At 44.4% G+C, this 27,943-nt stretch overlaps 1 protein-coding gene across 1 annotated transcript in view; it reads right to left on the reverse strand.

The window, feature by feature from the left end:
* ripor3 (RIPOR family member 3) overlaps positions 1-27,943 on the reverse strand; it is a 35,263-nt gene that overhangs the window by 645 nt on the left and 6,675 nt on the right. The window contains 24 exon segments of the mRNA XM_047339370.1: positions 16-98; positions 719-921; positions 2,471-2,635; positions 2,714-2,878; positions 2,981-3,110; positions 3,276-3,441; positions 3,516-3,661; positions 3,738-4,001; positions 4,532-4,628; positions 4,885-5,124; positions 5,995-6,134; positions 6,655-6,781; positions 7,579-7,724; positions 7,982-8,107; positions 8,443-8,486; positions 8,621-8,684; positions 10,935-11,037; positions 11,039-11,082; positions 11,302-11,355; positions 11,475-11,498; positions 11,837-11,915; positions 12,534-12,686; positions 13,685-13,783; positions 23,289-23,381. Coding sequence (XP_047195326.1) covers positions 16-98; positions 719-921; positions 2,471-2,635; positions 2,714-2,878; positions 2,981-3,110; positions 3,276-3,441; positions 3,516-3,661; positions 3,738-4,001; positions 4,532-4,628; positions 4,885-5,124; positions 5,995-6,134; positions 6,655-6,781; positions 7,579-7,724; positions 7,982-8,107; positions 8,443-8,486; positions 8,621-8,684; positions 10,935-11,037; positions 11,039-11,082; positions 11,302-11,355; positions 11,475-11,498; positions 11,837-11,915; positions 12,534-12,686; positions 13,685-13,782 — 2,861 coding nt within the window. The 5' untranslated portion in view covers position 13,783; positions 23,289-23,381.

Below are 27,943 nucleotides of genomic sequence, written 5' to 3' on the forward strand. Positions count from 1 at the left end.
TGTGCGTCTCTCACCCTGAGGCACTTCAGAGCCAGACAGGAGCCATGTTGGATTTGAACCTCAGTGCTTTTCAAACTCTCTGTGTAGTAAACCAGCGCCTGGAGAGGAAGAACAACAGAGACGCGACAGACGTGTTGGTTTGTTTCAGGCGTGAAACCCACAGATAAGCTCTTCTACACATATGTTATTACCTCGGCCAAGGAGGTTATGTCTTTATCTGGGTTTGTTGGATATTTCGATTAAACAGAAAACTACTGAATACTGAATTTAGTGTGAGTCAGGGAAGAAGTCAATTCATTCTGGTGCAGATACGGATCAGGGGGGCAGATCTAGGAGTGTTTCATGTTTTCTTTCATAAATCTGGATCCGGCATGTTTAGGGTTCTGATATTTATGAGTGAGTGGAATTTTGGTGCAGATCCACTGAGGCAGAGTTGAAGCGAAAACGTAGAAGTGTGGATGAAGTCTGAGTGAGATTCTAATTGTCCACTTCTCCCTGTATGATAGAAACCGTTTACTCAGAGGTCAGCAGGACATTTGGTTTCTAACACTAACTAACCTTCATTAATTTCAACTACTGAATTGCACAGCAGTGTTTTTCTCATCTGTAAATTTCCTTTTAGCAGATTTAAAATTTCTTGACCTTGGAAAAAAGAGATTCAGGATTTGAAGGATTTCTACCAGCGTACAACAACATGTCCTGGGACAGCTTCCTGTACCTTGCTCCTGAAGGCCTTGCAGCCTGCAGCTCTGCAGAGGCAGCTGGCAGCAGCTTTGCAGACTTTGTGGTTGGGGTCGACCTGCAGGGCGGCGAGGGTCTGCAGCGTGCATCCCAGTGGGAAGAGCTCTGCGATGCCCCGCCCCCTCAGTTTGTTTAAAGCTCGCCGCCGTTTGGGGCTCCTCAGGGCCGACAGGAAGTACTCTGAAACACAACAGCGAGAAAAAAACATGTCATCCTCTCGGTCTTAGTCACATGATCTTTATCAGAGCAGCAGATGCGTTAAGGACTTTTTGTGAAGTTTGTCTGAAAAATAGATTTTCAAGGTCAATTCTTGACCTTGAAAATAGGTTAAAGTTTAGGACCTGGAAAGTTTGATTTATATACAGCTAAAAATCTGCATTAGGGCAAATACAGTAAAAAAAACATGTTTATTTCCCCTCTTCATGCTCCTGCACATTTCTATTCACACTTGGTGTAAAACCAAGACCTGGTTCTCGCTGTGCCGCTCAGTAACAGCTGTGTGTTGTTATTTATGTAAGAGCATTTGGCGTAATGGCAGCTTTTGCATCTGAGAAAAGTTAATCACAATTTATTCTATTTTCCTGGCACGGTCTGGGCAGTGAACTCCGCCCGCCTGGGGTTCAAAGTGCTGTTAAAACAAACGCCAAGATTGATCTCAGACTCGAAGATCGACCTGTGAGCAGAAACCTGTTGTTTTAGCAGTTTTATATGAGCGGTGCTGCGCCAGGTAGATGTAGTTCATCAGTTTAATAAACAGCAGACGTAAGGAAACTGAGGCTGCGTGAGGAAGGAAGGAAGGAAGGAAGGAAGGAAGGAAGGAAGGAAGGAAGGAAGGAAGGAAGGAAGGAAGGAAGGAAGGAAGGGTTTTTTCTGTCTTTATATCTGAACATATTTTAGTAATTAGATGAATCATGGGGCTGTTGAAACTTTAAAGAGCCTTCAAGGGGACACACACACACACACACACACACACACACACACACACACACACACACACACACACACACACACACACACACACACACACACACGCACAGTTTGTTTGGCGTGACCGTTTGGCACTAACGTTGACAGATGGTCCAGATTCCTTTTAATATGCTGGAATTTCTGGAACGTTCTCAGATTCTCAAGCTCTGTAGGGGAACCGCAGCGACATTCCTCAAACACACAACTGATACCAGCAGACACACACACACACACACACTGTATATACACACATAAATACACAAACATTTGTACATTTCTATGAACACAAACTGTGGACACCTGTCTCTTGTGATCCCAGAAATAACTCTGACTGATTTAGTTTCTAAACAACGTGTCTCTTGCCCCATGGTCTCTAATTACAAAATAAAAGCAGGAGGAGGAACCTGAAGAAAATGAGCAGAAGAGTGTGAGAACTTGTGTTTGCAGCTTTGTCTCTGAAGTGTCCAATGGAGATCGTCATTTGCTGCAGAGGAAGTGACACAAAACATCCCTCGGCAGTTTTTGGATTTCAAAATCAATCCTCTAATCTGTCCTCTGCTTTGTTTGCCTGTTTGTTTTAAGCCCTTAGTGAAGACGGGCACTCATGCAATAGAATACATATATATATATATTAGCACTGTTGTTATCTTTTCCGTAACTACCTGCATGATTGGACTCCAGTGGACCAACCCTGTAATTTACTTTTATTAGAATACACAACACTTTAAAACAACGTCTTCGTGGTACTTCATAGTAATTGTACCTTCCTTGGAGAGGCGGGAGATGTGCTCTCCCAGCTCCTGGACGCTCCAGCGCTGCAGATACACCGACAGCTGGAAGACGGTGACTCTGTCGGGGCTGCAGAGCGACCGAGGGCCGGGCACCGTGCGACAGGACGCCTGCACCTGCTGCAGGAGCTGAGAGAACACTGCACAGGAGGGGGACAGGGTTTCAGCTGCGTCGTGTCCACGAGCCGACGTCCACCAAAAGAAGAGTGCTTATCTACCTTTCTCTGATTGGCCGGGCTGCTTGGCCTTCACCTTGTGCGTGTAGCGTTTCTTCAGCGTCCTGATGAAGCTGTTGGAGTCGCAGCAGAACACGGAGCTGCTGTCGTTCACACAATCCTCCCAGAACAACAACACATCCCTCGTTCTCTGGGCCGTAGGGAGGACTGAAGAGGGGTGAGGAGAGCAGGAGCAGGAGGAGGAGAATGAAAATGTGAACATCACTGATACGTGGTGAGAAAGACAGATGAGACAGATGCTCCACTGACCGTCCCGAGCAGAGATGTGGTCGTTCTTCTCCAGCAGCAGACCGCTGACTCGGTCCAGGACGTCGGCCTGAAGAGACGTCTCCTCCAGCAGGTCCGTCCTCGACAGGCTGAAGTCAGTCGCTCTTGTCATCTGAGGAGTTGGATCAAGAAGAACGAGATGATGAATCTCAAAATGAAGTAACTGAGAATTTCTGTAAGTACAAACATGTCTAATGATTTTTTTCTGTATAATTCCAGATGAGATATGAACACGAATCCAAAAACAAACCTCTGATGACTCGTGAACATCTTGTACCTGTAGCAGGATGAGGCAAATATCCAGGTGAGTCTCCAGAGCTTGGTCAAGACCCCAGTTCCCAGAAGTCAGTGGGGCAATAACCAACTCTTCCTCAGAAGCTGATTGGCTGTGGTGGGAGAGGAGGCCGCGGCTCCTCAGCGTGCTCTGCCGGAAGGAGCTGATGCTGCCGGACAGAAATAACCAGAAGTTGTTTGAGGGAATTTCAGATGAATTCCTTCTCTCGGTCTGAAAACTCACCCACTGTCTTTGAGTCTCAGGCTGCCCCGACAGGAAGTGTCATCATCTGCATTGAAGTCATGTGACAGGAAGTCAAAGCTGCCCAGGACTTCCTCGACGGCCAGCGTCTCCTCAGAGGATGAGCTTCTCAACAGGGAGAGGTCGTTCTGACGGAGAACACGAGGACACATTGATGAAGAATCACAACAAGAAGCAGGTTTCTGTATAAACGTGCCCAGGTACCTTCAGTATGGTCGCCAGGTGCAGGATCTGGTGGTCCAGCGCTCTCAGCTCTTTCTCCGACAGACTCTGGTTCTGTAACGTTTTCTCCAGCTCTGCGATCAGGGCCCCTAGCCTGAGGGCCTGGGCCCTGCGCTGGGCGCCGCTCGCACACGACCTCCCCGGCGTCGGAGCCGTCTTCATAGTCGAGGTCGGTGCTGCCGCTGGGGGCTGGATTGGGAGAGTGGGTGAGGCTGGGGAGGAGTAGGACTCAGAACCTGGGGAGTCCTGGAAGAGAAATGAAGAAACAAGAGGGTCAGATGGAACCTGATGAGAGAAGATGACAAAACCTCAGAGGAAAAGAAGAAGAGATTTACGGAGATGAGAAGTAAGGGAAGAACATATTATCAAACAAAACAACTCTCATTCTGGTCTAAAACATGTCGACCACCAGTAAAAAACAAATCAGTGCAGGAACAGGTCCAGGACAGGGAGGTGCCAGGGGGGCAGTCTGCAGGGCCGTGACAAGACAATAGTGGCAACATACTGGGGCCCCGAGCAGAGAGGGGCCCCCTAGATTTCCTCAGTGAGAACCCTCTTAAAGTCTATGATTGACTATGAGGCTGCAGCGTGATAAGAAACCTCCTAACGAGGCCCCGTGACACGAACCTACTGCACAAAGCGTCGTAATGTTAGAGGATCGGTTGAAGACAGCAGGGGGGGGGACGTGTTGATGAGGTTTCGAACACGTGACGGACGTGAGAGTGGAAGAACCATTAACTCAGTGTTTATGTGATTGGATGAATTCAGGACTCTACCTGCTCACTGACGGGGTTTTGCCTCAGAGCTGCACCGGGAGTCTCAGCATCTGCGTCTCCAGCTGGGTTCTGTCTGAGGATGTCAGGAGTGCTGGACCTGAGTAACGACACATAATCCATTGTTGCTGGTGTGCAGCACACGATTTTCCATGGTGGTAGGGAATTTCCAGGAATTTAAACTTTACCACCTATTGATGTTTAAATTTAACATCAGGTAACAAACTCAACTTTTATGATCCATATTCAAACAGAAGCGACAACACATCACAAATTCAGACAAACGGGACAAACAGAGGTGGAGTTTTCACAATTTCAGATGAAGCCACAACAAAAGTTCTTGAGTCCGTCCTCACCTCTGCAGAGATCCTGTCTTACTCTGCACTGCTGTCGAAGACGTCTCCAACTCTCCTCCCCATTCCTCCTCTTCCTCCTCTTCCTCTTCCTCCCTCTCATCCATCCTCTTCCTCCCCTCCCTCTCCTCCGTGGAGCCCTCCAGGGATCCCTCCTCCTCCCCGAGGGAGAGCTGGGTCTGGCTTCCCCCCAGACTGGGGCCCTGACTGGGGCTGGAGGGGTAACTGTGAGCCCGCGTCAGACTGCGGAGGAATCGATTTCCATGTGGAGGATGTAAAACATAAATATGAACATAAATATATGACCGATGTCCGTTTGAGTTCCAGCTTGCAGATCAGTGACATGTTTGCATGTTAACAACCTTCACTGGGTCCACACACATGGGACTGATTTCTCTTATTTCCCAAGACGATACTTAAAAAAGCAAACATGTTTGTGTTTTTGCAGAAGTTCAGCTTCCTCCAGGGGAACAAGAGATAAATCTTAAATTTATTCATTGTGTTAACACTTTTCTGTAATTTGTCTTGGGAAAGACTTTTACCTCCTCAAGGCCCAAATCCTTCAAATCAAACATTATGAGAAAACAAAACAGATTGTGTGGATAAAGGAGACGACTGCTGCAAAATATAAGGCTGTAATTAATCTAAAGGATCGATGGATAGATGGTTATAGAAAGATAGATATAGATGGATATAGATGGATATAGATGGATATATATGAATATATATAGATAGATATAGATGGATATAGATAGATATAGATAGATATAGATGGATATAGATGGATGAACTTTATTGATCCCAAACAGTAAAATTCCTGTTACAGCAGCCAAGTATCAGGCACATAACACACTAAGCAATGTATTAAAAAATTAGATAAAACATTTAGGAAACATTAAGAATAAAATATAAATACTTAACAAATATTTTTATCATAATTATTGTTTTAAAGACCCAAACCACCGTCATTTCACGAACAGTTTTTGTGGCCGCTGTAAAACTAAGCTGCCTCGTTGTGATTGAGCTCCTTTGTTTCATCGAACAGTCAAACAGAAGTATTAAAGCTGTATATTGTGAGCATGTATAATGTTTCCCAGCTGATACGCTGCGTACCTCGGGGTGTAGGCGCTCGTCGGGCTGTGGACGGGGTCGGACAGGTAGCTGAGCAGAGACACGTCTCCTCTGTTGTGACGAGTCTTGGACACGAGGGACGGGAGGGACCCTTCTCGATGCTGCAGCTCACGCACCATCGACTGCAGACATATTAGTGTAAATGTCAAATATTAAAAGTCAGCGCGGACTCCAACTGTGACTGGAAAGAGTGAAATGATTTCATGAAATATGGCTGCATGTTGGATTTTTAATAAACTTAAAAAGCAGATCATGCTGCTGCTATTAATGGTCGACTGTTACATCCCAAGAGGAAGAGTCTGGGTCACATCCTGCTTTTTGTCCCTTGACAGATAAATCATGGTAAATGTTATTTATATATATTTAAAACACTTAATGAACTTGTACTTTCTTCTTTCATCATTAGGCATTTTATATATCTGTAATTATTCCATATGTTTTGTTATATGTCAGTATTTCTTCAGCAATACGGTGTCTTATGGCCATCCCATGAAGCCCTTTGAATTTAAAGAATTAACGTGTGCGTGTGTGTGTGTGTGTGTGTGTGTGTGTGTGTGTGTGTGTGTGTGTGTGTGTGTGTGTGTGTGTGTGTGTGTGTGTGTGTGTGTGTGTGTGTGTGTGTGTGTGTGTGTGTGTACTCACGATGAAGTACTTCTCGGTGAAGGACGGGGTACTCGGAGCCGTCCAGCTGTAAACTGAGCTCTTCCTGCTGGACACTGACTGTCTGCTGACGGACAGAGGCCTCATCTTCTCCACGCTGTCGAACGGACTGGAGGTGCAAACAAACACAACGCGACACATCTGTACACATCTGTACACGTATATGTAGACGCACAGTTCACACAAACGTACGAAATACCTGAGCTCTCCTACGTGTTTTACGTTTTTTAAGGTCTTTATTTTAAACCGGTTTGTAGACAACCTGACATTCATGCAACTTTTTAGTCTCTTTTCTTTTTGTCAAGTCATTTTTTTAACATTGTGGATATAAACTTTTATCCACAATGACTCAACATAAATGTGTGTGTGTGTAGTGAAGTTGTAGCGTTTTATTAGTGCATTGTGTAGTGCAGGGTTGTGTGTGATTGAGAATCTAAAATAATCCAAAACATACATTTTGTTGTTTGCATTATTTTTTGCTTTACCGCTGAGAACATGCAGTGAAGTGAGACACTTTAGAAAATAAATAAAATATAGAAGATGTATTGAAAGTATCGGGGGAAGAGGAGAGAGAAGAAGATAAACTTGTTGTGTGAACCAGCTGCACCTGTCACTCATGTGATCCATCATTTAACGTGAAACATATCAACGAGGGGTCTGAGGTCAAGACAAAGATCCAGAGAAGACGTTCTCAGGTTTTATTTCCTGTCACAGCTGTCGCCACCTATTCTCCACCACATCATTCACTTCCTGTCCTTTCCTCACCACTTCCCAGTTCCCCCACCCACCACTGAACTCTGAGCTTCACCTCCTCATCCTCGCTTCTCAACGTTCATATCGTAACTCAGAGAAACTTTCGCGTCCTTCTAAGTCGTCTGTATTCGTGTGTGACGAGTGCGTCCGTACTTCCATGTGACCTCCAGCTGCAGTTTGATGGTTCCCAGCTCCGTGATGTCGACCAGCATCAGCTGCGGCCGCGCCACGAAGAAGTCTGCGCTCGCACACGTCACCATGCCGACCAGCAGCCAACCCAAACCCTTCGCCTCCGTCACCTGAGAGACAGGAAACACACACACACACACACACACACACACACACACACACACACACACACACACACAGAGAAATACCTTTTACACAACTGCACAGATTTTGTGTTTCTAAAAGTAGTTTAAAACTGTTTTATACTTGATGAGAGTAAAGTATCTCAATTACAGGTACTCTGCAAGTATCAGTACATGTACTCACTACTACTAATGAGGTTTGTCAGAAGTACTTATTATTTAAAGTACGTGTGTGTGTGTGTGACCTTGATGTCGAAGTTGTGGTGTATGTGCGGGAGGAAGACCATCTCCTCCTCGTCCCAGGACTGCGTGTCGTCGGACTCGATCCTCCCTCGGATCCTCCAACGCTGGCGGCCCAACCGCACCACCACCTGCTCATGTGACATCATCGACACGTGACATCATCGGTCAGGCACATGACAGCACGTACGATTACACAAGCGGATCTCGAAAATATTTTCATTTCTGTAAATCGGAACAATCCAAACCCCTCGAAGGTGCAATTACTTTAAATAATATCTGGGTTTTGGTTTATTGGCCCCAAAAAAAACCAACAAATTAGTCTTAATCAAAAACCTTCATCTGAGGGAAAATGTTTGTAAAAGTCTGTTTTTAGTCAAGTTACGAAAACGTTAAAGTGAATAAATGTGTTTTTGTTAGAATTCTCTCTCAAAGTGACAAAGTGTCTTTAAATAGAAGAACTGACCTCGTACTGGTCTCCAGGGCAAAGTCGAGCGAATCCGATCAGACCTGAGAGTGAAAACACATGTAAATAACGTGTTACGGATTACTGCTGTGTGTGTGTGTGTGTGTGTGTGTGTGTGTGTGTGTGTGTGTGTGTGTGTGTGTGTGTGTGTGTGTGTGTGTGGTGTGTCTGTGTGTACCTTTCATTTTGATGTGTAGCTCTCCCAGGAGGATTTCTAACTCTCCCTCCATCACTGACATGTCCTGCAGACAGAAGACATTTTGGAGACACTGAATAAATCTTCATAAATCTTTAGGTTCAAATGTTTTGATTTTCACCTCCTCTCCGTCCTCACTGAGGTCAAAGGTCAGGATCATCTACACCGCAGCTTTTAGGGATTTTACCGTTTTTCTTTATATGACAAAATCCAACGATTTGATTATTTTGGGGATTTTGTATTTAGTAATGGATTACATTTAAAAGTAATCCAACCCAACAGCGTGTGTCATCAGTTATGTAAATATTTCCCTCTTGATATATAGTCTCAGTGCTTTTTCTAAATGTGTGTGGATCAGGCCGCTGCTTCCTGTGGGGGGGGCTGCGTGTGCCGGAGGTCACGGCTCTTCGTCGCTCTGCAGGAACCACACTCATCCTCAAAGTCGACTCTGAACCATGTGGTCAGTTTACGAGTCTTTAAAAGCTCTCAACGCCAAAGAGTCGAGTCGCCAGGACCAACACCAGACTCGTTAAAACTATTAGTGCTACGAAGCAGTTATTTATGTTCTGTTTATTTCTGCCGTGGATTTATTTGTGTGATTGTCGGCCTCCTCTGAAGCTCTTATGTCTCTGACTTATTCCTCAAAGTTTATTGATATTTCTCGTCTCTCGGCTTCGCTCGCCGCTATTTCATCTGTCACACCAGAACGTGACGGCGTGCGTATGTTAGCAGGAAGTGAAAATGTTCCGTGGGAGACACGGTGACCACAGAGCAGCCGCCGGTCACACAGATTAACGGAGCTTCGGTTTGATGGATCGAGTTTCTCAAGTTATTTGAGTTATTTGAGTTATCGTTACAGCCCCAGATGTGATAAAATAACCACCGCTGCTTCGATTCTGATTATTTCTAATGTTGCATGTCCCAACTTTATGGATTTATGATTATAAATGAGCTTCTAAACAGAAAAGTAATTATTTATCCGTAAAGGACGGCAGTTTTTACACTCTTAAAATAGTGTAGTGCATTTGTGTGTGTGTGTGCGTGTATCTGTGTGTGTGTGTGTGTGTGTGTGTGTGTGTGTGTGTGTGTGTGTGTGTGTGTGTGTGTGTGTGTGTGTGTGTGTGTGTGTGTGTGTGTGTGGTCTTGGAGACACACATGGTTGCCCGTGGTATAGACAGACGTTCTAACCTCTGTGTGAAAGACTCTGTTGTTCTTCTCTCTGAATGAAGTGAGCTGTGTTTCTTAACTCATGAACTGTAAATGAAAAAGGACTAATAAAGTAATTTGAAGAGGAAACTTTAAACTGATGTGAGAAAGAACGCGTGAGAGGAGAAGAGGATGAGGACGGATGTAAAGTTGGGATGTATTTGATCCAGCGACAGTCTGAGGGAATGAATGAGTCGTCAGTCGTCTCTAAATGATCCTGATCCTGCTGCTGTAAACACACGAGTCACGGGATTTCATCTGGTAATAACGACCTTCTGTTTTATTTCCAGTTTTTAGATTTAAAGACGTCATCAAAGTGTTTATTTCCGTCTGTCTCCCGTCATTCTGCTTTCAATTCAGCCATGAATTCACTTTGAACTTCGCCAGCAGATACAAACGACATGTTCCTGTTGTGTTTTTATTTCATTTCACCGTCAGAAGAGTTTCACTGACTCACAGTCTGAAAACCTGCTGAGGCTGAAATCAACGAGCCAATCACAACATGGCGGTTGTGTTGCTCCACGACCTCGTGGTGATAATGTGAAGAGAGATCGAATCGGACGGTTCTGTTCTCACTGTGTCACAGAAACGATAAAATAACACACATGTGAATTTATCTGAAGATAAAGATAAAGGTAATAAGTTACTTCTCCTATAGTAACGTATTACTTTTATCAGGCAGCAATTGGTAAGGTAACTTTAAACCTAAGTAACTAGTAACTGTAGATATTACTAATTCATCACACACAGACTCAGTCTCTATGACTTCAGAGGACATTACTTGCATTAATTTCCTGGAGACTTACTCTTATCTTAACCATAGTTGCTACTTACCTTAACCTTTAACTTTAACTTTAACTTTAACTTTAACCTACCCTACACTTAATCTATACCTGAACCTTAAGTTTAACCTTGGTCGTCTTCACCTGAGAAATGAATGATGTGCGTTATGGGGACCTGCTTTTTGTCCTCATAAGGAAGACACATGTGACTGTGAAAAGATGAAGGTCCTCACAACATGAGAAATACCTGGACCACACACACACACACACACACACACACACACACACACACACACACACACACACACCTGCAGGCTGTGTCTGTGGTTGCGGCTCAGCTCCAGCAGACTGTCTCTGGAGGCTCTGGTGGACGGGGACAGAGAGAAAGCTCTCTTCATGTTGACGGCTCCGACACAATCTCCACTGGATACAGTACGTCTCATACAGCTCCTCCACCTGCACCACACACACACACACACACACACACACACACACACACACACACACACACACACACACACACACACACACACACACAACAAACGTTACAGACTCAGACATTTTAAAGCTATTGAACATTCTCTATATATAAAAGACAACGGGAGTAATTTGGAGAAAAGTCTCATCCTCACCTCAAACCTCAAAAAGACAAAAACCTGAAAAGCCGAGTTGTACCTTGCTGATCTGAAATTCCAGTCGACGTATGTGTCTCTCCAGCGCTCTGAGCTCCTGTGAACGCAGAGAATACGATGTTCGATTTTATTAATGTGTAGATGTTCGTATATTATGTTGTACATTTAAAATAAAAATGAAAATAGGAAGCGCAAAGAGAGAAACAAAAATATTACCTTTTCCAGATCGTAGAAAAACGCCTGAAAATAGAGAGAAGGGATCAATCATCATCCTCGAGAAAATAAAAGTGTTAAGTTCAGGATTCATTGCGCTTCAGTGACGAAGATAAATTAGCAAACTTTTGGTTTAGTTTGATAAGTGTGTGGGGAACATTTTGATAATCAACATTTTAACGCGAGACTCTAACGTTATTTGTGAAGTCCCGTTTATGTTTTGACCTTCGACCTTCGACCACCAAACTCTCATCAGTTCCTCCCTGAATCCAAACAAACGTGCTGAAGACATTTCCTTCCTGTCTCTCTGAGATGTCTCAAACATAAAGACACATTGTGAACACAGGGATTCTCTCTCCTCTCACCAGTCTGGAGTTTCTCTTGGTCTCTCTCTGCTGTGACGACAGGAAGTCCATCTCCGCCTGGTGACCCTCCAGATACTCCCTGCAGCCACGTCACCACGGCAACACGTGAGATTCATGTTTAAAGCAGAACTGCAGCGTCAGTAACTCAGACATGTTACGAGAACATTGGACTAAACGACCTCTGTGTAAAGCTTCTCCCAGTGGAGCTGGGAGAAGCTTTACACAGAGGTCGTTTAGCTATTGATAAAGTACGATTTTTGCCATCGACCTGTAATTAAGTTTTTTAACATTGTGGTAGTTACGGAGGCAGAGAGAGTTCAACGCACTGCAAATTAAGAAAACAACCTAAAGACACAACACCTGCAAATACAGGAATGACAGGAAACCCAAAAAGTGATGAGCCGGCTGTAGTTCAATGTTTTGTGAAGTTCCATCCTGACGAGGAGCAGACTTCAATAACTTCACAAAGCTTTGAACTGCAGCCGGCTCGTCACTTTTTTGGTTCCCCTGGAAACATTCCCGTTATCGTTTTTCGCAATTTCCAGGTGTTTTCTTCGCTTGCATGTGTTGAGCTCTCTCGGCCACCGTAGGTTCTGGTACTGAGAGTTAAGTAAAGGATCTTCTTCCCTTCTTCCAAGTGGTCAAAATCCTCAGCAGTTACAGAATCACGTAGCTTCTCCCTGCCTGGTTCACGTACTTGAGTCCTTTGCGTAGCGCCTGGAAGACCCTGTCGACCTGCTCCGGCTGCAGAGACCAGATGCCTCCACCCGCTCTGCTGGGAGACGGGTGCGTCCGAGATTTACCCCCCGACGTGGTTTTGGAGCGCAGAGAGTTGCGTGCAGAGGACGGACTGAAAACAGAGAAACACAAACACAAACAGAGGATTATTCATATTTTTTTTTACATTTGCTTGTGTTTCTGTTGCTTTGTGCAGAATTATCTGTTGAGTTTGTGTGTTTCTCACAAACAGGAAGCACATTCCTGCTCTCTCTCTCTTTTTAAACATGACATTTGGTTCCCTCTCTCTCTCTCTCTCTCTCTCTCTCTCTGGGGACGGACTTCTTATGACTTTGTTCATTAACTAATAACATGTTCAAGTCTGCGGTGCGTTCACTGTCTGCCCGTCGTCCGAGGTTGAAGTGGTTTCCTTCCACACGGCATCAGATGGTTTAGTGTAAAATCACATTTTAGAAACAGATTTTTGTTTTCTTTCATTTATTGTCTGACACAATGAAAAACTGAATCTGTTTCCAAATCGTAATTTCCTTCAGATGAATCTTCTGCCTCCAGTCGTTCATCCTGAAGGTTATTATGGGAATGAAGCTCCAATGGGAAATGAATCCTCAAACACTTGCAGCCTCACAAACATTAGTTTTTTTTTACACAGCAGCAGTTGTGTTTGGCGGCAAGAAGGTTTGCACGACTCAAACATGAGGTGACAAAGTGTCCTGGTCACGCTGCTGTCAGGAGATTATATGTTGAAATGTTCTGGAGAGGCTGCAGAGTGAGAACAGGTCGGAATCACTTGTTCAAGACCTTTTCTGGAACTTTCCCTGCAGCCCCCTGGTGTCTGGGACGTACGTGAAACTGGAAGAACACAAATATCTTTAAGAGGAGCCGTACGCGTAGAAGACGAAAGACGAGGATGAGGGCCGACGCCGGTGTGGATGAGCTGTAAACAACAACACTGATCTTTCCACAGCAGAGTTTATACGTCATGTCCGGCCTCCTGACGAACTCCAGAAAAGACCAGATTGTCCAGACGGGAAGAACTCATCAAAATAGTTTCCCCGCTCTCTAGCATTGGTTCAGTGTTATTGCCTCATTGGCTTCAACAGCGTCACTCACCGCCGTCGTCCGTTCAGAGAGCTGAACCCGGTGAAGGAGCGGCTCCTGTGCACCAAACCTCCGTCCGAGGGCGAGTCGAATCGCAGCTTCACCGACATCCTGCAGAGACACAGAGAGATCTGTCGTATTCTCATCATTCGTTTACAACCTGTGGCGTCGACTTCTCTGGTCTATTTCACCTCGTTGTTTACGTTCACTTCCTCTCGACACACACGTGCAAACACTTACATCAACAAGACCACCCTAAAGTCCCAGACCCTCCAGAACAGGAAGCAGAGGAGCAGCGTCTCTGGGACACATTAACCAGGGGAACATCTTCAAACACATAAATGTGCACGACTTTATTTACAGTGGAAGTTCAGAGCAGATGATGGAGCAGCAGTTTTATTCTGAAGGTCCAGGGCTGGAGGAGCTGAGCAGGTGCTGGTTTTACCTTCAACGTGTTCATAACGTGTTAAAATCTCAACCAGTGAAGAGAAACTATAACACGCTTGCTGTATGATTTTAGATGAATGTTTTTTAACATCTAACACTTCTTTTTAAGTTTGTTCGTGTCTGAGATGATGCACGTTTCCCTCCGTCTCTGATGCCTGAACTCACTAAAGCTGTGGTTGGTGAGGTCACAGTGACCTTTAACCTGCTCCTGTGAACTTTTGAGAAACTTTTTGATTGTGTTTAGACTTTGTATATTTGTATTTCTGGATTAGTGTTTAATTAATAAACTTTATCTTTGTCAGTTTAGTTCTGCTCCTGCTTGTTCCCGTGTGTTTCACATGTTGAGTTTGGATCTCTGAGTGTTTTCGTTCCTTTTACCTGCAAATGAAAACTGTACGTTTGCTTATTTAATGAACTATTCTTTCCTCACCATGTCCTCATCTGGCGTCTACATCTAGGTCCTCATGTGATTGTAAATGTGACATAATATAAAATTAATAATAATATAAAATTAATAATAATATCAAAATACATCTTAAATTTTGGACAATTAACCTGTGATCAGATTAAAAAACGTCCAAAGAAGTTTCAGTTGAAGTTTTTGTGGCTGAGTTTCATCTGATCCTCGTAAAAAGTGATTTATTCGTGAAGAAAATTACCAAAGAACATTTCCTTCAGGACGTTTAAGAGAAAATGAAAAAGTAAAAAGGTCAAAGAGCGATGAAGAGCAGACGATATTCACAGTAAATAAATCCCGTCGTGTGCAGTTTTCTCACACAGGTAAACATGCTCCAACTCCACAGATAAACACACACACACACACACACACACACACACACACACACACACACACACACACACACACACACACACACACACACACACACACACACACACACACACACACACACACACAGAGTCTGGACGACATCGGCCCAGAAACTTTCATGTGGTTCCTCTGAGTCCGATTGAAGCTAAAACAAAAGCGTCACTATTCTTCGGCCCATCAGCTGTTTTCCTTTAAATGAGTTCAGAGCGAGTCCCTGTTAAAACCTGTGGATCTAAAAAAGCGTCTCTCTGAACGAATGAACCGTGTTTGTGAACATCTGTCAGCCTCCGTGTTTCCTTATCTGTGAATTCTGCTCTTCTTCTGCAGATTTTCAAATTAAAAGCCCAGCTGGTGTGGATTCGTTGTTTGGCTACGAGCAGAATCGAGGTCATCCGCTCTCAGCCTGGCGCCCACCGCACGACGAGGATCTGAACCAACGTGCTGCCAGTGTAAGTAGTTCAGAAGAACCGGGTTTGGACGAGTCCTGACCCAGAATGTAAAATACACTGTGGTCCTGCTGCCAAAACCAACACGGTCGCCTAGCAACCACACATAACACAAGAGGGATGGAGAAACCAGGTCGGATGAACCAAAGTCAGCCAACTTACACACACACACACACACACACACACACACACACACACACACACACACACACACACACACACACACACACACACACAGACACACACACACACACACACACACACACACACACACACACACACACACACACACACACACACACACACACACACACACACACACACACACACACACACACACACACACACGTTTTTCTACTGTTTGTTTTGGACGACAGAAATGAACGTCCACCATGTTGGTCTCCGTTGATTAATGACATTAACTGTGGAAAGTAACTGAATACTTTCTCACGTACCAAGAGTTTTTTTTTACTTTATTTAAATTGAGTACGAAGGACAGACGGTCGTACGCTGCACAGACTGTAACGTCTCAGTGATGAACTTTAAAGTGTTTAAGTTTGCACGGCTCAGTATGTTAGATAATGAAACAACTGTTGTTCACATCTTTACTCGTTTGCTTCATGTCATCTGATTAAATCTCTTTCTCTTTCAATCTCAAACTATCTTTCACCGTCTGCTGCAGAGTCCTGGCTGAACCACATGCTTCCTCTAAACGTGGTTTAATGGGCTCTTCTCTGATTTGGTGGGTGTGTCAGAGGTGTCGTTCAATCAGCAGCGACGTGTGTATAAACTCCGCCTTATTCAACAGGACGTGACACGACAGATTCTTAAGTTCTCTACAGATGTGGCAGGAGGTGTTCACATCAACTGAAGATGGTAGAACAACTTAAATTGTCGAGTTTTAACATTTTAAATGAACATTTGATGGATGATATACTTTGACGCTATGTTAGTGGTGTGTGTGTGTGTGTGTGTGTGTGTGTGTGTGTGTGTGTGTGTGTGTGTGTGTGTGTGTGTGTGTGTGACAACATGAAGTTCTCGACCTTCATGTGGTTCAGGAAACTGAATAGAAATTTCATGACTGACACTACTGTAAGAATCTCTTCACCAGCGTCTTTGTAGTGCGATATATTTATGTATTTATATATATATGTGTGTGTGTGTGTGTGTGTGTGTGTGAACTGTTGTTAAAATGTAAACCCGTGGCAGCTGCTGAACAAATGCTGACTGCGAAGCTTTAAGAAATGACAAACATGAGGGGGATCAGCTCGGGCGCGTTCGGCTCAGAGCTTCAGACGCACATAGCTGAGTCCTGGCTGAACGCCACGAGGACCAGCTGTAACGAGAACACACGTCCACCGTCAAACAAGCAATAACGTCTGTTTCTGATCCGTCTCCGCCCGTCCGCACCGTCTCAACCTCTCATTCTTCAACACGCCGGTGAACAAATCACCTGTAAAAAGCTGCAGCTGCTTCAGTCGATCACATCATGGATTTGTCTCTGGGTTTTTTTTCAACTTTATTCCTGAGTGTGGTCTTTGAGAGCAAGCATATTCATTGTAAAGCTTTCGCTCAGAACCTTGCGCTTGCACTCTAAGCTTGTGCTTCGATTTGCTCTGCGTCTTCTATCTCAAACAGATATTTTGCTGCTTGGATACATTTTCCAGCTTCAGCTCTCTTTTGACAGACTAGTTATAATTATAATCCGAAAAAAGACATGTCTTGTGTGCACAGAAGAAGCGTGAGCGCAAGAGGAGCAGAAGCTTGAGTGCAAGTGCACAATTTAAGCACAAGGAGAGAAAATCAAAGCACAAGCAGGGAATATTTGAGTGCAAGCACAGGGTTCTGAGTGAAAGCTTTACACAATCTGAATGTACGACCAATAAGTTCTGCTCTCAAACTGAAATACCACGCAAATGAAAGAGGTAAAAAAGTCCTAGCACAGCACAGGGACGTGCAGGTTGACAGATGTAATCGATGTGATTAAATTAAATTACGAGAAAGAAGCGTGAAAGTAATAAAAAACAAACATCAGAGTAACATTCACAGGAAATGTCCCAGATCTCCTTCAACAATGTTTGATATCCTGACACACTCTCTGCTCCTAAATGAGCTGGTTAAACAGCGTCTAGGACACACACACACACACACACACACACACACACACACACACACACACACACACACACACACACACACACACACACACACAGGCCAGGAAACAGAAACCTTTAGTGTTTACACTGAGACTGAGACTGTAGGAAAAAGAGAAATGGAGCAGAAACAGAGAAATAACATCTGAGAGCAGAAGGAAAGTGAAATCTGGGAACAAGGGAATATTTGAAATAAAATGTCAGTGGGCCGGTTCGATCAATTTAAGGACCAGGTTTCTCTTCCGCAGCCGGGCGCCGCGTCATGACATCACACACGTCACTCTAAACCTCTCTGATTTCCCAGCAGCACTTGCGCTGACATCAGTCACGACATCAACCATGACAACAGTGTCTCTTTTCCGGCTCTGCACATGTACGTTTACATAATATGAAATCTTCATAACAGACGACGATGTGAGATCTGTTTTTTCTGTAAAATGTCGGACACAATGTACTTGTTGGTTTTATTGGTCTCGGTGGTCCAGATGATCTTAATGATTCTGTCTTATAGACCAGCGACGTGCTGGTGCCAGAGTCGAACCCGTTTTTCCGACCGAAAAACCAGAACTTGGTCTTGGTGGAAAAGGGGAAACCGATCGACACAAATGGAGACGGAGTTGTTTCCATCGTTGCCATTATCCTACTTTAAAAACTGGAGTACAACTATTTCAATGAGGAAACTGGCTAATCATAGCATCCAGGTGGGTCATACCTGCAGGTGTGGTGGATACTGCGACACTCGTACTTTACATTGTTATTGAAGAGTGGATGTGTCTTTGTCCTTGAGTCACGTTCCACCCCCTCCACAAAATTTATTTTTTTCGTAAACTAACAAACACACAACAAATGCCTCCTGGTTTTTGTCAGCACAGGGTTTTCATTACCCTCGTGAGAACAGGGCTGCAGTTGCTCAAGTTGTAATCAAGTTTAAAACCAGCTTCAGTACATCAGCTCATGATTCTGCTGTTTTCACTGAGAGCGTCGTCCCCTCCGGCCGATTTCACTGATGATTAATTAGCTGCTGTTTGGCTGGAGGAGGCGTTCAGGTCGCTGAGTGCAGCTGCTGCAGCTTCGGGCTGGAACCCAAAGTTGTGGCTGATTAAAAATGACTCGAGAATCCACAGAGTATGTGCGACTCAGGAGACGTGGAAGAAGATATCAAGAAAAAATAAGAGTAGATGCAGATTGAAGCGACTTAAAGAGCAAAATAATAATGAACGAGGAATGTGATTCAAATAAGATGGAGGCACATTCCTGTGTGTGTGTGTGTGTGTGTGTGTGTGTGTGTGTGTGTGTGTGTGTGTGTGTGTGTGTGTGTGTGTGTGTGTGTGTGTGTTCAGTATTTTGAGAGGTGTCTGGAAAAAAGCTGGGGTGAGATCTGGTCTTTAAAAATTAGCCTTGACCTGTAAGTGATTTACGGGGTCCCATGTGGCACGGAGGTGTGTGTGTGTGTGTGTGTGTGTGTGTGTGTGTGTGTGTGTGTGTGTGTGTGTGTGTGTGTGCGCCACAGAGCTGTTAGCATGCAGCAGACCCTGACGAGAGAGGCCTGCACATCATCTGTCGTCGCGAACACACACATGTACACACAGTTGTAAGCAGACACACACACCGAACACTTAACTGTTTACACACACAGTTGAACCCTTCATGTAAAACACGGACAGCAGGAATTGATTTTCTTGTCTTTTCTCCGGGGGGTGTGGTGCGACAGTGTGTTTTTAATGTGGTTTCAGGGGTCTCATTGCTAATCTCTCTCCTTCAGCTCGGTGTAATTAGCCTCATTTCCACTTCCCGGCCCCGACTCCGGGTACCGAGTCGGTCAAACAAGAAGATTTGCAAACGATGGCAGATAAAAAAAAACAGGAATCCTGGGAAATCTTGAAAAGTCAGTGGGCCTCATTATGCACGACTCACACGAGCTTTGTACCAGTTCAGGGGCACGGTCCCTTGAAGGAGCCTTTGTGGGCTACGCATCCCACGAAGACTGCCTCCTTCGTGGGCCATGTAGACCACATAGGCTGAACCCAGAGTCTGGTCTGTGAGAAAGCTGTGACGCCCCTTGGTTTTTTAACACTTGTATCGTTCGCTGATTGAGTTGAAGCTTGCTAATCAAACATCCGACGTCTTGTTGCTTGCTGACGCCGCTGCCTCTCTGAAAAATGTCTGGACGGTTGGAGGAAGTGGCGACGCTGCGTGGTAAGGAAAAGTTTGACGATGGAACTGATTCTCAGTGTCTGGGATTAACGTTGGAATTAGGTTTGATGGTTGAGTGAGGACTGTAAGGGGCTGGGAAATCCATTATGTCATGTGTGTCCTCACCAGTATAGGTGTGTGTGTGTGTGTGTGTGTGTGTGTGTGTGTGTGTGTGTGTGTGTGTGTGTGTGTGTGTGTGTGTGTGTGTGTGTGTGTGTGTGTGTGTGTGTGTGTGTGTCATCCCTCTGTTGGAATAAACATGTCTTTTATCTTGTGTCTAATTTTCTTACTGTTTCATTCCCCCATCTTTCTCTTCCACCCTCTCTGGCTCAGAGCATCTGTGATCTCCGGGAGACGGCTTTAAATTACTTTAAATGTTCCTCCGGGACTTTGTCCAATTTCCAAGTAAATCCACAAAACATCTTTTATCGTACGAAGAGCAGCAAACGAAACACATCTTTCTCTCAACAGTGTCGTGCCAGTGGGGGGGGTTTATTTAGCCATAAATTGTTGGATCAAAGAGATTCTTCAGCGAGACAAGACAAACGAGAGAAATCTGTGAGAGAGAGCGAGTTTGTAATTATCGTCTTTTAAATTAACACTAAATGTTTTTGTCTCTTTTCAGATCGTCACTGAAAATCCGTCGTCACTTTTGGCTCATGCAGAGCCGGGGAAACGTGATTGGCTCATTGTGGAAGGGTCAGAGGTCGCAGATGACTAATATGCCCCAGGGTGAAGAACTATGTCGTTGTGGGCGGACACAAACACACACACACACACACACACACACACACACACACACACACACACACACACACACACACACACACACACACACACACACACACACACACACAGGGTTTGCTCACCGGGTTCTTTAAATAGAAGTGTTAGTTGTTCAGTCTTTGTGATGCTGTAAACTCACTGACATGTGTTTTTTGTCTATTTGAAATTTAGGACGTTCTTGAAACTGTGATCAAAGTCAGTGGTGAAAAGTAAGTGAATACTTTTCTTTTTAAGTAGTGTACTTCAGCATATGACATATTTATAATCTTTGTGCACTTAGCCGGACACGAGGCACAAGTGAATGAAGACATGGGACAGACGAGAGCAATTCACACGTGTGTCAGGGTAGAACAAGACAAGTGGAGCGGAGTTCCCGTCAACGACCCGTCAACATGAACACACGATAGTGATGGATCTCTCTCACAGCGTTTTGCAGCTGGTTACAGACTGTGACTGCGTCGTGTGCAGGGTCGGCAAACTGAGAAACTTCTCTGTAAGTGCACAGTGTCCAGGAATGATGGACTGATGATGGAGCTCAAGTAGACGCATGCTGACCCAGACGTCACTCTGTCGACACTAAGTGACTTGAAGTTGATTCAAGTCACTTAGTGTCTCTCATTTGATGAGAAGCAGAGTGAGTTCTTCAGGGTTTCTTCACCCGTGAGGGGAGGCCCGGCAGAAGGTTGTGAGGGGAGAGACAACCCTGGTCTGTACCCAGAACTGGTGTCACACTTTGTTATGTTTTCTCATGTTGCATAAAGCAAAGCGAGGTCATGGAGAGATGATTGGCTGGGAGGAGAAAGGTTTAAAAGGATTTAGTTGAAGGTGGCGTTCCCTCCTTCACGTGGACGAGAGACGAGCTGAGAGACTTTGAGGTCATCTGGCAGGAAGGAAAGGTAAAGCTGGGACTCGTCTGCAAACGTCAACTCGAAAATCACAAACTTTCCAGAGCCTTGACCGAGCTTTTACGTGACCTAAACCTGACAACATATGGGACACAGGAAGTGAACCCCGATCCCAGGTCGTCAAAGTCATGTGCTTTGCATTATGGGTACGCCTTGATGCCAGGTTTGTGTGAGGAGGGGGGGTTGTAATGTCTGCAGTAATGTCCCATGAGATATAAACACACAACCACTGGGTCAAAGGTCGAGGACAAAATAAACATGTCTGCAGGAATATGTCCGCATGTTATTTACATCTGAACCTGTGAATGTTGGTTTGTTGCACACACACAAACATCTGAAAGCAGCTGGTTTGTTTCTGGTGATGATGAATCAGCATCACAGTGACGTGACCTAATTGCAAAATCAGACCCTCGTGTCCTCTCGACATGGCGAGGGTTTGTTTTCAGCTCGTTGCATCGCCTGTTGTCTCAAGTGACTGATTAACGCTGAGCTGGAGTCGCACTGACACTCCGCTCTCAACGCTCTGTCCGAATGTTTGGATTTGGTTTGGAGGAGAGCGAAGGGAGCGGCGTGTTTGGAAAGACGTGAGAGGGAGGAGGTGAAAGACACGATGTTCGGAGGAGGTGACGGGAAAATGTGACGGAACATTTGAATAAAAAGTTCTCGAAGTTCAGTTCCAGAAATGTACGATTCTTCAATTTAAACTTTTCTCGTACGAGTTTGTTCAAGTTGCACAAATCTAAAGTAACAATGAGAGTTTTATTGCTTCATTGTTTCACAGGTTAAACAAGATAAAAGAATAATGTGTTTTGAAACTGGAGCACGGACAGGCTAGCTGTTTCCCTCTGTTTCCAGTGTTTTATGCTAAGCTAAGCTAGTTTGTCTCCAGTCTGGAACTTTACATTCATCCTCGAGATGTGAGGATGGAACCGATCTCAACACGTAACTGACGACGAGAACGTTTGTCATCGTTATTTATTGGACAAAAACATGAGGAAAAGCTTCCAGATCTTTAGTTGCAACAAACACTTCAGTAGAAGGAGAAATTCTGTCAAATACACACACACACACACACACACACACACACACACACCACACACACACACACACACACACACACACACACACACACACACACACACACAATTGTATTCTCTCTTCTCTTTTTCCATTCTCTCAACCTCCTGTATCTCTGCCTGTCCTCCCGTCTCTCACCCTCCTGTCTCCATCGCCCCGTTTGTCTCAATCTCTTCTCTCGTTGTCCTCTGGGTTTTTCTTTTTCTTTTCTCCCCCCCGCTGTGTGCTGTGTTGTGTGTGTTGATATCCAGTGTTCCTGTGTGTTCAGGCCGAGTCCGAGCCAAAGATTAAAGACTCTAAAGTAACACAATCTCTTAAATCTATTGACATGAACTCTATCGCACACAGCGTACATCTGTTTTCATGAGGAGACACAAACATCTGGGCTCCTCACACACACACACACACACACACACACACACACACACACACACACACACACACACACACACACACACACACACACATGTCCGTGTACATATTCATCTTCGACAAAAGATGAAAAACATCTGGCTCCTCCAACACACTCGTACACATCCGTGATGAACATAATCCTCGTCTGATTATGTTCATCAATAAACAGCCGAGTGAGGAACTATGTGAACAATGTCCACGATGACTTCGACATCTTGATGTGGATCAGACGTCAAATCCAGAATGTGGATGTTTATCAGAGCGTCGTCGTGGAGCGTTTTTGGTAAATCACATGTGACTGTGGTGAGAAAACACGACTTCAAACCCACTGAGCTTCACAAGCAGATGCAGAGAAAAGTCCCTTACTTTATTTTTGTGTTTTGTCCGATGGAAACATCAAAAGCTGCGGAGCCGCCGGAGTTTGGATTCTGGTGGAGTCACTTCATCTTTTTTACGCATCTGAAACAAAGAGAAGTGAAGGTTAGTTTCTGTCGATCAAATAAGGATGAAAAGGAACAAACGGTAATAACTGCAATTATTTTATTATTTATCTGAGATAAAACATGAAGTGGAATTCATCTGCACTTGTTTACGTTAAACATTTCTAATTCAGTTGTGTATCGTGTACAGATGTAAATGAATGTTGACAGATGTGATCTTACTGGTCGATAACTCATGTTTTCTAAAGGTTTGCCGTCACTGTTGTCAAATGAAGACGTTCTTTTGAAAAAGGAAATCCAGAGACAGCTTAACTTTAATAGTTTTGGGTTGTGAGCTGCGTTAAACTAAACAAAGAGACAAACAGATTGAAGAATGAATATAATAACTGATTTACAGTTTTAGTTCTGGCAACAACATTCATTACACGAAAGATGATGAAAGACATTTTAATTCACGTGAAAAGCTGCAGATGAATTATTCTTCATGCACGGACCCGAAATCAAAAACCCCACAAAAAATTCAATTACATCATTTTACAGAGGAGCTGCAGCGACTCCAGTCGTGTCCGTTCAAGAGAATCACAACAAAACATTCGTTTGGAAAGTTAATTGTTTTACAGAACAGCAAATGGGTTCTGCAGACTCAGCACATGTTGGTTTCACCTCGAGCGAACGGACAGAAGGAAACTGACATCGTAAAAAGACAGCTGAGGATTGAAGCCACGTCTGTATGAACTGTTCCCTTGTTGCTTTGTGACTGATTCATGGATTTTAAGATTGAGGCTCGTTTACTATGAACAGCTGAGGGACGCTGCGCTGAGTCGGTCAAATGTTTAATCAGCTGAGAGGAAATGAAGAAGTGATGTTGAAGTTTCGTTCTCTCCTCATCCATCTCCTCCTCTGTTGCTTCTATCAGACAGAGACAGACACGTCCATCGTTTCATTTCATCCTAAGTTCTCTGGTTCCCAGTGAGACACATGAAGAGGAGGAAACAAACAGAGGAGGAAGAGGAAGAGGAGGAAGAGCCGCTCTGGGTTTGTAATCCCCCCCCGTCTCTCCACGGTCTTCCCCTCGCTTGGCCCTGCTGTCGACACCACTTCACCTGAGCCCCAGTACGTACACACACACACACACACACGAACACACACACACAAATACGACACACGTGTACACATTTACATACACACTAATGTGGAATCAAACCTTTTCTTCACAGTACATAGTGTCTCCGCATGTCTCTCCCACTATGTGCAGTTTGTGTTTGTTCCTGTTTAGTGTGTGTATCTCTACGCACTAAAGGAAATCGCTCATATAAACAAATGTATTTACTTAAACTTTACAATCAATTACGTTTCCTCCTCCAACGAGGAGCATCAGATTGAATTAGCCAATCACGAGTCAGTCTCAGCTGTCAATCATAAAGTTTCAGCCAGTTTTTATATCATCAATTAACTAATTAAAACCAAACTTATCAGAAACATGAACAAACATCAGTGTGATGAGAACTAACATGGAGGAGGTGGGTTTAATGAGCTGTACTGCAGCCAGCCACCGGGGATTAAGACGATTGGGCTTCACTTTTATGGAGCTGTCATGTCGTCCAACTTTATTTACTGTTATTGTGAAAACATAACGTTAAACTCAGCATGAATCGTTAAATCTACAGATGCTTCTCCACTTTCCGCCTCACGGTGTTTCTGGAGGATCATTTTAAAAAGAGCTGGAACTGAACATGACACTTTAGCAACAAACTGAAAGCTCCTCGGAGACGACTCCTGACAAACGACGCTGGTTTCATCTGCTCGTGTGCTGCAGACATCACGTTGTTGACCTAAGAAGCTGATCGACTCAGCAGAACACGGAGGAGAAGATGCTCGGAGCAGACGCAGAAACCCGAGGGTCGTATTCCAGAAGACTGGGATTCGTCGGAAATACTGATGCCCCCCCCCCCGTTCTCTTCAGATGACTTCTACAAACCTCTACCACAGATTCACCAGCTGGAGGAGAACGCGGAGGTAAATGGACGGTGTGGAAATGAGGCTGCTTCACCACGGACTCAGAGCGGCGGGCAGGAGCATGTTAACACACAGATCACATCCTAACACCAGGTTTACTGAAATCTGCTCTGTTGGTTTTGTGGAGTCTTGCTCACAAACAAACAACAAATAAACAAACAAATAAACAAACAGACCAAGTGTCAACAGAACCTCCTCGGTGGAGCTAACGATAAATCTAACGAACTATTGTGACTCGGTGCAGGTACGTCTGTTCGACCAATCCCAAGTCAGTCCAAGCAATCAATCATGATGTTTCACCTCTTTTTTTTACAGCAAAAAACGTATTTTTGACGTTTGATTTTTGTTTTGTTCTGTCCATGTCCCATCTGCTAACATGGAGGAGATCCAGATGTTTTGGCTTTACATTTTTTTACATTGTCGGCTGCGATACAAATGTATGAAGGATTGTGAAATCGTCACCACCAGTGGATATGAAATACAATGAACAAAGAATAACAACAACCCCCGGTCACTTCCTTTAACCCAGTGTCTGTATAATGTTGCTTTAATTTCTGCATTTCTGTCCGACAGCCACGATATGTCTTTGCATTAGTGCAGCAGGAACCTGAGATGTGAAAATGAGGAGATGCTCATACGTGTGGCACAGCTCGACTTCACAGAGCTGCACAAGGTCACGACCCCCTGCGGCTCAGGTTCGGAGAATCCGGCTCCAAACCTGCACGGCGGCCAGAACCGTGGAGGTGCGGAGTTAAAGCTCCTCCCTCCAGCGCTGTGATGCTCTCACTTATTCTATATCACTGCTGCATTTTCCAACTCGTTCTTCTCGTTAACCGGCCTCTTGGACGAGTAATATAAAGATTTATTCTCGTGTTTTCACTTTTCATAACTCACTCTGATAGCAAAGAGGGTGAAAACGTGAAGCTTCTACATGCACGTCACAGAGAAAGTGTTTTTCCTCTCACATGATTGACTTTACTTGGCGTGATGTCGGCCATTGAAAAGGCCCCGTGGTGCGAGCTCAGCCGAGCTGGAATTTCAACCCAAGTGTGAAATGGAAATTCTTGTTCTGCCTCCTGAGGCCTCGAACGTTTCGCTCTGACAGGACGACGCTCGTGGAGGTGGGGGGCTGTCCGCTCAGCGACCGCTCATTAAATCCACCGACACACACAATACAACACTTGTCACACGTTTAACTCGACACAGGTCGGTTGTGATTTGTGTCGCAGAGTGAAGCCGGTCCCCAGGTCGCTCACTCCTCAGCAGGTGGAGCAAAGATTTGGTCTTTGACAGAATCTGCTCCTATAAACAGACTTTAAATGTTTTTTGTGGATCATTTGAATTCGTCTGTTGATAAATGTTCGTATTTTCAATTCTTGACAGACTTTTGAACGATTTAGTGTCGGACTCACTGTTGAATGATGGACTTGTTGTTTTCAGCTTTTCGGACTTTACTTTGAAAATGTTTGTCTTTTGTATCTTAGCTTGGTCTACTTCCTGTCTTTGTCCTGTTTCCTGCTCCTGTGATTGTCGGCTCCGACCTGATGTTTCCCTCCTGTGCACCACCATGGTTCATTTCTTGAGTTTTGTCACTGTTTGCTAAAACAACTTGACGAATATAAGTCAGTTGTCATATCAGCACGAGGCACAATGAGTATCGTTCATACGCGTACATATCAGGGCAAAATGTAAAGTAAGCTAAACCACAACAGTAAAGATGTTTTCTGCGTGAAAGTCATCTTCCACATCCACACTGTGTATTTTCAGCCTTGCTGCATGAAGGGACCTGTTTTTATACAGTATAAATATCATAAATATCATATTCTGAAAGAAAGAAAAAAAACTTTTTATCAAACTTCAACCTTTAAAGCCTTTTTTCCCCCAGTTTTCAGCATATTCAACGAGACATTAGCATCCGACATGAAGCCCTGAGGTGTGATGGTGTTAAAGAATCTAACAGTGAGTCTCCGTCATTAGAACAAACTCAGGCTGGTTGAGTTTAACGTGACAGAAGATTATCTTCTATCAGACGTGAACAGGAGAAGCTGCAGAGCTCAAACATGGACCAGGACACATGTTGTGACCTGATAAGAAAACATACACTACACTACACTACACTACACACACACAGACACACACACAGAGGGACATGCAGTGTTGTTGATGTTGGCTCGTGGGGTGAATTCACTGGAACACACGGGTTCATGAGAAGCTGTCAAACATGTTTTAAATCCTTCCCATGTATCTGAACAGCTATAGATTGTGCGTGGTGTGTTTGAACACACGCTGCCGACACGTCAGGGTTTGACCTTTGACCCTGGGAGGTGTCCAGTGCCGACAGAGGTGAAGTGTTTCAGCATCAGTGTGTTAATGTCACGTCGGACTCGTGGGGCCTGGATGACCTCTACAGGGTTTGACCCGAGTGTGTGTGTGTGTGTGTGTGTGTGTGTGTGTGTGTGTGTTTGAGTAGCAGCTAAATAAATATACTTTCTGTAAAAAACTTCAGTATTTTCATTTCAGAGTTTGATACATGACTTTTTACTCTAATACAGCTCATCTTATCTC

The sequence above is a fragment of the Hippoglossus stenolepis genome, chromosome 3 (assembly GCF_022539355.2).
Source record: "Hippoglossus stenolepis isolate QCI-W04-F060 chromosome 3, HSTE1.2, whole genome shotgun sequence".
NCBI classification, from domain to species: Eukaryota; Metazoa; Chordata; class Actinopteri; order Pleuronectiformes; family Pleuronectidae; genus Hippoglossus; species Hippoglossus stenolepis.